This window comes from Rana temporaria, chromosome 1, assembly GCF_905171775.1.
Source record: "Rana temporaria chromosome 1, aRanTem1.1, whole genome shotgun sequence".
Taxonomy (NCBI): domain Eukaryota; kingdom Metazoa; phylum Chordata; class Amphibia; order Anura; family Ranidae; genus Rana; species Rana temporaria.
In genome coordinates, this window is record NC_053489.1 from 406,953,732 (window position 1) to 406,965,752 (window position 12,021).

Genomic DNA, 12,021 nt, shown 5'->3' on the forward strand with positions numbered 1-12,021 from the left:
CGGGGAACTGGAGAAAGTGCAGAGAAGGGCAACCAAACTGATAAGAGGCATGGAGGAGCTCAGCTATGAGAGATTAGATGAACTGAGTTTATTCTCTCTTGAGAAGAGGACATTAGGGGGGATATGATCAACATGTATAAATACACAAGTGGTCCATATTGTGAACTTGGTGTTGAGTTATTCAATTTAAGGTCATCACAGAGGACAAAAGGGGGCACTCTTTATGTCTGGAGGTAAAAAAATATTTAAACTCCAAATATGGAAAGGTTTCTTCACAGTAAAATGTGGAATTGACTCCCTCCAGAGGTGGTTCTGGCCGGTTTTAAGAAAGGCCTGGATACTTTCTTAAATGATTTTTTTGCCTGCTGTAGCAAATTGGATCATGCTTTGTTTTTGTTTTTTGCCTTCCTCCGGATCAACTGGGTATTGGATAGTGTATATGAAGGTTTTCAATTTGAGTTGCCTTCCTTTGGATCAACTGTGGATATTGGATAGTGCATATGAAGGTTATATATTTAAGTGTGTGTTTTCTTTTTTTTTTTTCTTCTTCTTCTGTTGGTTGAAATTGATGGACTTTTAGAAAAAAATACACGTTATTATAAAAGTAATCCCTTGCTCCCCAGCCTACCCAACAATGTTCTCTTCTCAATATAACTGGTCAGATCTTTCATGTATTTTGCAAGTTTTTTTGCATAGAAAAAAGCTGCTCGTACACCTCCTTCACTCTTCTGTAGGATAATGTCCACATCATCACCCAAAGGGTTTCCTGTGATTAAACAACATCAATATATCATGGCACAGGTATTCTCAATTTAACTTTCAGCTTCACTGTATTCATCCAAGTTAAAACTTTGCTCACCTGCATCCATATATTCTGCATTGGCCAGTGTACTCTCGGTTCCAGAAAGACTACCATATAAGCTCTCCATGGACTGTTTTGAGGTAAAAGATTAAAAATCAAAATACTGGACTGAGAATTATAAAAGCTAGAAATATGAAAAGAATTAAAAGGAAAATTGCATAGGTAATACTAAAATATGATAGGATAGGAAAACTACAACCAGGTCTTACCTGGCTCTGATCCCCTGGTGGTAAGGATAATAAGGTGCTACTGTCAACTTCTCCCATAAGGAATTCTGAGATTCTGGAAAACAACAAAAAGGCACAAACAATGGCAATAGTTATCAATCTTCACTACTGGAAGTCCAAAAATATTTATTCCCTGTACTAGACATGTGCACTGCGGAAAAATTCGTTTTTTTAGTTTTATTAGTTTTTTTCGAAAATTGAGAAGTTTGAAAAATTCGGAAATTTAGGAATCAACTAATTTGTTAAAATTCGTTAAAAAAACAAATTCGGAACTAAATTAATTACACATGTCTACCCTGTTCCCCTTTCAACAACCCTACAACTCACGTGCTGCTAAAGCACACAGCCATGCTCTCCAAGGCCTTCTCAAAGTCACGCTTCTCATTTTCAAGGCTTGCTTCATAGTGGAAACCTGTGTTATATAATAGAGAGAAATAACTAATGAGACATAACATATTTAAGATACTTAAAAATGTACCGAAACAGGTTTATCGCTAAACATTTAATGGATCCTAGAAACTGGAACATTTCAGACCTTTAACTTTGGAGATTAGGGTCCCAGCTGCCGTCAGAGTCTCTACAGTGTTGAGGAGAGGATATTTGTTGATTACTTGGCGAAGGAGTCTTAATGCTTCCCCAAGGCACTCATGAGCCAGTGGACGCCGGGTCTCCTTTACCTCTGTAGGTAAAAAAAGGATAATATAAACAGGCTTATAGAACTAATGCTACTTTTATAGAAACATCCATTACTTTACATAACATCACTAAATTGAATTACTAGCAATTTTTGGGATTTGTTGGTCTCTATCCTTAAATGTCAAGGGCTGCAGGTAAGGGCCACCACCACCAAGACATTATTTATTGTAACGTTTTTTGTTTTTTCCTTTTTCCATTGCGTGGTCATAGCTTGATCCTTTGGGTAAACCAGAGATTACATTGAAAAGGGGCATAAATATGAACTATAGGTAGTACTTACAAGACTCTTTGTAGAAGTTACATAAATATGGTAGAACATAGCATAACTTACTTAGGAATTAAATGTAGGATTAACTACTGTCCCGTTATTTCAATGCTTGCTATTTCCATGTGGGAAAATATATAAATGTTTGGAGTTTAAATTGTTCCCGTTATTGTCTAACTTAAAGCGGATCTTCCACGAAAAAAAGTTTTTTTTTTAAATGAATGAATGAATGAATGAGAAACTTATATAGCGCGACACATGCAAACTGAATCGCCTCTGGGCGCTTGATGTACCTGTCTCCTTTGATATCAAAAGAGATGAGTTTTTAAGGGCTAGTTAAATGGTTAATGCCACTTATTTTGTAAACTCACGTTTTTGGTGTCCTGCGGCCGCTCCGCTGCCATTCTGTGTGCAATATGTACTTATATTCTGCCTTCTGTTCCGTTGCCATTTTAACTGTGGGCATAAGCCCACAAGCAGGCACTTCCTTGTTCCGCGCGCATGCGCACGAGCAATGGGGAGCAGCGGCTTGAGCGTCTGTGTTGCCATGACAACGGCAAGCCTAGGAATTAAAAGTTACCGCCCCGTTGTGACACAGCCTCACAAAACAAGTTCATAGACCGGACTAGCTGTCGTGCGTCACTTCCTGCTTAAGAAAACGAATGGGAAGTGACGCTATGCCCAAAACGCAAGCTTCAAAACCGGAAGACTACTAAAAAGGTACTGTACATATTTCGAAAACAAAAAGATCAGTTTTTATCATTGTTGATAGCGGCAGTACTATTAAGCCACTGTTGTAATTAGGGTGGAGCTCCGCTTTAAAGTGGTATTAAACCCAAAAACAAAAATGTAATATATTACAGTAAAACCTTGGTTTGAGAGTAACTTGGTTTGAGAGCGTTTTGCAAGACAAGCAAAATGTTTTAATACATTTTGCCTTGATATACAAGCGATGTCTTGATATAAGAGTAGCGTCATGTCACAACTGAGTATAAAAAAGAAGAGAGGAGCCTCTAAATGTAGCAATATGGTTACATTTAATGAAGGTACAAAATTTAGCAACTTATTGCTACACTTAGAGGTGCCTCTCTTCTCTCTTATACTATGTAAAAAAAAATGCTTTGATATACAAATGCTTTGGATTACAAGCATGTTTCTGGAACGAATTATGCTCGCAAACCAAGGTTTTACTGTACAGCCTAAAACAAAAGAAAATACTTTTGCGCTACTATGAAAAATTACTAAATAAATCATTTAAGATAGTGTACGTATCTATTGTAACTATATTTAGGTTGCCACTTAACACAAATAGTGTTCCCACATAAACTATGAAAAAATATAAATAAAAAATGGTGAAGCGCTACCGATTTCTCAAAATATATCATAAAAAGTGCAAAATCAAATGTTGACAGTGCCACCAGTGGCTACTTGCAGAATAGCAATATACTCCTTAAAGCGGGAGTTCACCCGAAATTTTTTTTTTAACATTAGATTCATGCTCATTTTGTCAAGGGGAATCGGGTAGTTTTTTTAAAAACGAAGCAGTACTTACCGTTTTAGAGAACAATCTTCTCCGCCGGTTCCGGGTATGGTCTTCGAGACTGGGCGTTCCTATTTGATTGACAGGCTTCCGACGGTCGCATCTATCGCGTCACGAGTAGCCGAAAGTGCCGAACGTCGGTGCGGCTCTTTTCGGCGCCTGCGCACCGACGTTCGGCTACTTTCGGGAAAATCGTGACACGATAGATGCGACCGTCGGAAGCCTGTCGGAAGACTGTCAATCAAATAGGAACGCTCAGTCCTGCAGCCCATACCCAGAAGGGGCGGAGAAGATCGCTCTCTAAAACGGTAAGTACTGCTTCGTTTTTAAAAAAACTACCCGATTCCCCTTGACAAAATGAGCATGAATCTAATGTTAAAAATTAACATTTCCGGGAGAACCTCCACTTTAAATAACAGCAATAATGGTGAGACCCTCCTATAAATGAAAATAACTTTCTAAAATACAAAATGAAAGTGAACAAAATTTCAAATTTATCACAGTGAACGTGACCACCTAGTGATAATAGTGCAAATAAAAAACAAATAGATCAGTCCATTCAAAATAAACATGGCAAGTCCATTATGTGGCAATAGTAAAGTTCTTCAGTGACTAGATGGATAATCTTCAAAGTGACACGTGCCCTCCAGCAGTCAAATTATGTGCTCCCCATAAGACTCCAAATTGGGTCTAGTCGTGCCTTCCACTCAGGGGTACAAATCCTATGGATGACAGCTGCTCAGGTGCTCCTTGGGCTCTCACACACCTCAGGCCACGGTAATCCTGATAATCACAGGTGAAGGAACTCATGGTGCTAACTGTTTTAAAAACTTGATGTTTATTAAAAAGGAAAAACAAACACTCACATTTTAATGTGCATGACCTCTGGTGCACTCGAGCAATGCGTTTAATATATGAGGGGTGCAGAAACCCCATAAAACCACTTAGCTGTCCATATGTGCTTGGCTGTAAACCACCATAAAGGTTCCAGTCTCCTTCCTGGTGGTACGCGATTACATCATAGGCTCCGCCGCAACACGTTTCGTCACCGATCACGTGACTTTCTCAAGGGGTAGCCCTAGTGCACCGGCCATACATGGACTGAACTCCTGCTGAATCAGCCAAAATTAGCAAATTCCACTGACAGGCAGGCAGGGCTTTTATAAACAGAAGAGAGCCTAGAAGTCTCTTCTAGCATAAACATCCCCCTGCCTGTCAGCGGGTAATGTGATCTGAGACGCATATGCGCAGTTCAGACCAAATTTACGGTACGCTCTGCATGCCGTGGTGTGGCTTGCAGAGTGTGGCTTGCAGATTTTTTCATATGTTGTAACATTTCAAATGCTTACATTTGACATCTATAAGCTAATCAGTCCATAAACAGGCACACTCATATTGGTTTATGCAATGCGTAGAGACCCCTAAAATGCACTTTCAGCACAAGATGCAGGTTGGTCACAGATATATTGACTCACAATACAACTGTAGCAGGCTGGACTGTCTGATGATAAATCTCATGCCTAAACTTTCTAGGTAACAAAAGGCAGCTGGACAGATTTTCTGGAGATATCACAATTCTATGTTTAGGCCGGCCATACACGGTTTGAAACTCGGCCGGTTCAGCAGGAACCAGCTGAGATTCGAACGATTAATGGGCAGGCTCAATGTACCAAGTTGATTGATCAATTTCGGTAAAACCAGCCTGCTGCATTCGCTTTCTATTATCGCAAGCAGCTGCAATAGCTGCTAGCGATAATCACCGTCTTCTCCTGGCGGAGACGGCTTCCCCTGCCCGCTCCCTCTGGTAGAAGACAATTGCTCGGCAGGAGGGATTCCACTGTCAACACTGTCTGTGTTGATGGGGGGGGGGGGGGGGGGGGGGGATCGTGCAAATTTCTTTGGTCTGCAAATTTCTTTCCTGCCACCCGTAGTTGCAATAAAGAAATTTGCACCGTCTATGGACTGCCTTAGATAGCTACTAAAACATATAGATTAGTGCGTTTAGTGATTATGTTCAAAAGCAAATGGTGTAAATATAGTTACATAGTAGGTGAGGTTAAAAAAAGACACAAGTCCATCAAGTCCAACCTATGTGTGTGATTATATGTCAGTATTACCTTCAGTATATCCCTGTATGTTGTATGTTCAGGTGCTTATCAAATAGTTTTTTTTAAACTACCAAATCTCCCCGCTGAAACCACCACCTGTGGAAGGGAATTCCACATCCTTGTCGCTCTTACAGTAAAGAACCCTCTACGCGGTTTAAAGTTAAACCTGCAAAAAGTTTTATCCCTAAACAGAACATCTTAGAGACGGACATATTGAGAATCTCGAAATAATCTCTTCATGAGCAATGACCCGTGTTTTACTGCCAAATGAAGACGTTTTTTTTAAGCCCAGTGTGAATGGAGCCTTAAGCCTCGTACATACGATCGGATTTTCATCGGACAAAGCGTAGGACTTTGGCTGTGAACTTGTAATGCATACAAACGGTAAATAATTGTCGGCCAACAAACACGAAACCATGTGTTTTTTCAGCTCTTTAGCGCCACCCTTTGGACAACTTCTGCTAATGTTGTGTTATGGTGAGCATTGCTTCTGAGCATGCGTGTTTGTACTTTTTTTTCCAAAGCACTTCCAAAGCACTTGTGTACACACACATTTGTTGGGAGACAATTTTAAAGCATGCTATCCCACATTTGTCTGCGGAAAATCAGACAATTGTCTGATGGACAATGATGTATCCTGGCCTAGGCCAACAAGGCCCAGGCCTAGGGCAGCACTTTGCAGGGGGGCATCATGGACAGTGTCCCCGCCAGCTTGCGCTACACTGTTGGGCAAACTAGTTTAGCGCCCCCATAAATCGGCCGCACTGCTTCCAGTATGTGGGCGGTTGGCATTCTGCAACTGTGTGGGGAGGGGGGTAGGGGGCGTCGCTTCTAATTTTTTACCATCCCTGTCCCATTGCAGAGATTTCCCTTCATGTCCCAAAGCCAAACAGAAAGGGGGAGGAAATCTATGCAAATTAAGGGAATCCATTGCCCCCCCCCCCCAGGCCATCAGAACTAGTGTCCCCACTTGAAAATTTCAGGGTGGGTCTTAAACCGCAAGGGGTGTGGCCTTGACAGGAAGGGGTGGGTCATATTTAAATTAGGGGGTGCACGAGTTTAGTCAGGCCTAGGGCAGCACAAAACCTAAATACACCCCTGCCGATGGAGCGTACAAACATCAAACGGTCGGATTTTCCGACAACAGCCTGCCATCACACAATTCCCGTCGGATAATCCGATCGTGTATATGGGTCTTTACTCATTGAATTTGCTAGTTGAGTGTAAAGGTAGCCACAGAAGGGTAAAGGCATCCTACTGAATGAAGGCCAAGTAGATCTTTCCTGTGTTTCCATGGCTTAAAAGGAGCATTGGGACTTGCTGCGATCCTTGCCACAAAAATGACAGTGGTTCACAAAATTACCCTTCCTTACTCTAAAGCCCTGTACAAACGACTAGGAACCCCGTCGGGAAAAAAAACGTTGGTATTCCCGACGGGGTTCCTGGCAGACTTGACTTGAAAAGCCATGTATACACACAGCCACACAAAATCCCGCTGTTCTTTTGAATGGCAAGACCGTGGTGACGTCATCGACTACGACGAGCCGTTGTCTCGTCACATTCTATGCTGTCGCCGCCATCTTGCTACACCCCACACTAACCTTGTATGCTACCGCGCATGCGTCGAAGTGTTATTGAGCATGTGTGGTTTTTCACCCGTACAGACAACCGGTTTTCTCTGCAGGAAACACTCTGCCGGGAAACCCGACGAGAAAATAGAGAGCAGGTTCTCTATTTTCCCGTCAGGATTGCCGTCTGTTTTCCTGATGGGAAAACTGCTAGGGAGCATACACACGGCCGGGAAAAACGGTCATGTGTACAAGGCTTCAACCATGCAAGGGGCAAATTAGAAAGTCTTCTTGTGCGATAATGAGAGTTCCACCTACTTGTTCTTTTGCAGTAGAATATCAGCTCAAATATCACAAGCAAGGCTTTACATTATAAACATCTCTGGTTTCTGTTAAGTGATTCGTAGACAGCTTAATTGTGCAAGAGCCAATGATACTCTGATCTAAACCAAACAAGACAAACTAAAGAAGGGTGCACTTTAAAGGTTCTGCCCTCGGTGTTAAGGGTCTTGGTCCCTGGACTAAAGCTGGATGAATAACATTTCTAACAAAAATTCTTAGAGAAAGTCTTCGGAAACGTTGTATTTAGAATATTTGAATGCCGTTTGAAAGATTTTGTTTGCTTTTAACATTTCATTTTGGAATGAATGGAATTTACCGAATGAAAACCTCATACTCGGTTAGAAATACATTTGTTCGAGAATTTTTTTCCATCCTGGGCCTTCAAACTCTCATCAATGTGGTCAAAAACAAACATTGATTTGACCTACTAATAAATTAGAAAAATGAGCAAACTTTCCTAGAACATTCTTTTCCTAAGAATTTGCATTAAAAATTTTACCCATCTATAGTCAGCTTTAGGCCCCTTTCAGACTGGGGCGGGAGCCGCGGTGGCGGTATAGCGCCGCTAAAAATAGCGGCGCTATACCTTCGGATTTGCCACGGGATTCGGCCGCTAGCGGGGCGGTATTAACCCCCGCTAGCGGCTGATAAAGGGTTAATCCCGCCCGCAATGCGCCTCTGCAGAGGCGCATTGCGGGCGGTATTGCCGCGGTTCCCATTGTTTTAAATGGGAAGGAGCAGTGAAGGAGCGGTATACATGCCGCTCCTGTCACCGCTCCAAAGATGCTGCTAGCAGGAGATTTTTTTGTCTCCCGCCAGCGCATCGCCTCAGTGTGAAAGCCCTTGTGCTTTCACATTGAGTATGCAGTGCAGGAGTTTTTCAGGCGGTATTTAGGCGCTATTTTTAGTGCTGTACCGCCTGAAAAACTCCTCAGTGTGAAAGGGGTCTTAGTGCAACAGAAGAGGCAGCTGAGGATGCAGTTGTTCTGGGTTTAAGAATAGCTGACGGTTCCTTTTTTACACTACCAACTTCTCCACTGTGTTACATTCTCTACAGCAGGGATATGCAATTAGCGGATCTCCAGCTGTTGCAGAACTACAAGTCCAATGAGGCATAGCAAGACTCTGACAGCCACAAGCATGATACCCAGAAGCAGAGGCATAATGGAACTTGTAGTTTTACAACAGCTGGAGGTCCGCTAATTACATATCCCTGCTCTACAGGGTACAGCTTTTTTTTTTTTTTACCTTTCCTTTTAGATAATTCCTGGTTTGTATCGGAGGTCTTTTGATTTATTTTAGTGTTTCTAAACATGACTGTTTGACATATTGGTAACAAAGATAAAACCGCCCTTTCTGTGTCCCCACCACTGCGCTTATGAACAAATAGTGATAATCAAATTGGCAAAAGAGTGAAGCAGCTACTTTTAAAAAAAACTGTGAAAAACATATTCTAAAACCCTAAAATTTGTGTAATAAAATATAAGCAGCGCTGTAAACAATGTAAGATGAAATATCCGTTTTCACAGTTATTCAAAAGTAATGCTAATGTCTATAAACATCACCATGTGACAAAAGTGAATATGTGCACAAATTCCAAAAAATATATATAAATGTGTTTAAATATTAATTAAATATAAGTCCATAAAACACATCAAGTAGGTTTGTGAAAAAATAATGATAATAGCTTCCAATCTTCCACCACACCCGGTGTCAGTGAATCCTCTCTAGTCAGATGCAAAACTCACCAACTCAAATTGCCTTACACTCTCGTGTTCGATGTTTATGGACATTAGCATTATTTTTGAATACCTGTGAAAACGGATATTTCATCTTACATTGTTTACAGCGCTGCTTATATTTTATTACACTAATTTTAGGGTTTTAGAATATGTTTTTCACATGACTGTTTGACAGTTTTTTTGTAAATTATTATTCACTCAATAAATTCCTCCCTAATTCTGCTCAATATTCACTCTATGCAATCCACTGTGGGTCCAGATGGCTACAAACATCTGTGAGCACTGCCGGAAAGTATGGGTAATCAAGATCTCATGATCGGTAATCATGCAGATGGGTTTCAGATCAGGTGACCACGATGCTTAGTCATGATGATCACTCCAAAACAGAGAACTTGCTAATGTAGGAAGGCTTGCATGATTGAAGACACACTGGGGTTGATTTACTAAAACTGGAGAGTACAAAATCTGACGCATGGTAGCCAATCAGCTTTTAAATTCAGCTCGACAAAAAAAAAAAACCTAGAAGCCGATTCGTTTCTATGCAGTGCTGCACCAGATTTTGTACTCTCTAATTTTAGTAAATCAACCCCAATGTTTCAGAGTCAAGCTGCCTTATAGACTGGAAAAACGTTAAGTAACTCATCATTGTGCTTAGTGATCACGTGGTCACCATGAATATTCAATCGAGAAGAGCAGTGTAACAGGTAAATAGCACAGAAAATATATACAATAAAAATATATTAGAACAATTAATATTTTGATTCAGGATTCCTGTTGGGGGGGGATGGACTGGAACATCTCTGAGGTAAATGCAAATTTGTGGTGCATGTACAGTGATTTAATAAATGCTTTATTCCCTTCTGTCCATTACAGTAGGGAAATGAACTGCATGTAACAACCATTATTCAATACCCTGGAGGGAGTCTCTCTCTGCAAACAATAGAACTCAAACCATGCATATAATACAACCTGGAAGCTAAAATTTACAACATTTACCCTAGGCCTGTTAAGAAGCCCAGACAGCAATTAGTTCACCTTTACCAAAAACTGCCTATGCCAATAAGGGGCATCTATAGATAAAAACAAACTGTACAGCTTTGACAAAATTTGAATAATTCACTGGATATTGGTCTAGGTAATTTACAGAACTCATGAAGCCTGACTGGAATACTCCCAGGACGTGGCTAAGCAAGGCCTACACATTACTGTTCACCTTCACCATTGCAGGACTGAGCTCTCAAACACTGAGCTCAAAACTACTGCCTCAGTGGAGAGAAAGAGCATGTAAAAGGGGTTTGAATCAGAGAAAAAGTTTCCTCCTGTAATGGTGGAGGGGAGCAGCAACATGCAGGTCTTAAGCCTCGTAAATACGATCTGATTTTCCGATGGAAATTGTGTGATGACAGGCTTGGCCTGACCTTTTGTATACTCCATCGGAAAATTGTTGTCAGATTTTTCGTGGACAAATGTGGGATAGCATGTTTTCAAATTTTACGCCAACAAATATGTGTACACAAGTCCTTCGGACAAAACTCCAAAGTACAAAAACGCATGCTCAGAAGCAATGCTCACCATAACACATTAGCAGAAGTTGCCCAAAGGGTGGTGCTAAAGAGCTGAAAAAACACATTGTTTTGTGTTTGTTGGCCAAGTCTTTGCATTTTGTATGCAAGACAAGTTTACGGCCAACACCCTTTGGACAAATGTTCTATGCTTTGTCTGCAGAAAATCCGATCGTGTGTATGAGGCTTTACTTAGCACTGTCCTAGCAACGTCCTGCGAGTATTCCAGTCAAATTTAATGAGGCTTGTACACCTATAGCAAGGGTGTTATTTCTCTTTAGTCAAGGTGAACTAACCCTTCAGGGCAGGGGTGTCCAACCTTTTGACCTTCCTGGGTCACATAAAAAGAAGAATTGTCTTGGGCCAAACATAAATTACACCAACAATAAGGATAGCTGATGACCAGAAAAAAGTCATGCATATCACAAGTTAATGATCACTCACATAGATGATGTACCTATCTTAGTAATAAAACTACATTTTTTGGTAATATTTTTTATTATAAAAAGTAAAAGAGGGTAACATAAAACGAGTGCAATATTAGATGCTGTTTTTGATAAACTAACATATCAGTATCTGGTTCGATGGATATAGTAGCAATTCTAAATTAATTCTCAAGGCGCTCATTAGATATTTTGGTTTTAATTTTGCCCAGTGAGTGCTTCATCAAAATAGTTGCTCACAAATATAGGTGATGCCGAAAACTGACGACATGAATAAGACCCCTTTCACATGATCGGACTGTTCAGGTCCGCCTGTCAGTTTTAATGGCGGACCTGAACGGCCGCTCCATGCAGTCCTATGGAGCATCGGATGTCAGCGGAGACATCTGACCTGATCCGCCAAAATCAGACGAATGGAATAACATAGACCTATAGGGGTTTGTTTCAGTTACCCCGCCCATGTACTTCCGCCCTATGGAACGCAGTGTCCAGGAAGTCTATCGGATTGCCACGCACGCCGCCGCCTCTCGGCGGGAGAGCTGGGGTCTCAAACAGGTGGGTAAACAGGCTATATAAGTGCAAGGAATGGAGGGGGTCCAGTCATACACTCCTGTTGAAGTCTTCAGTAGACGAAACCGGTCGGGTATACTGGTCCTACCACTCATT

General features: G+C 41.2%; 1 protein-coding gene across 3 annotated transcripts in view; it reads right to left on the minus strand.

The window, feature by feature from the left end:
- Positions 1-12,021, minus strand: part of ARHGAP45 (Rho GTPase activating protein 45) — a 160,934-nt gene that overhangs the window by 46,549 nt on the left and 102,364 nt on the right. For all 3 annotated transcript variants that reach the window (XM_040323967.1, XM_040323958.1, XM_040323976.1), the window contains 5 exons: positions 1,625-1,768; positions 1,417-1,501; positions 1,072-1,144; positions 860-932; positions 629-766 (listed from right to left, as the gene is read on the minus strand). In XM_040323967.1, coding sequence (XP_040179901.1) covers positions 629-766; positions 860-932; positions 1,072-1,144; positions 1,417-1,501; positions 1,625-1,768 — 513 coding nt within the window. The remainder of the gene's footprint in view (positions 1-628; positions 767-859; positions 933-1,071; positions 1,145-1,416; positions 1,502-1,624; positions 1,769-12,021) is intronic.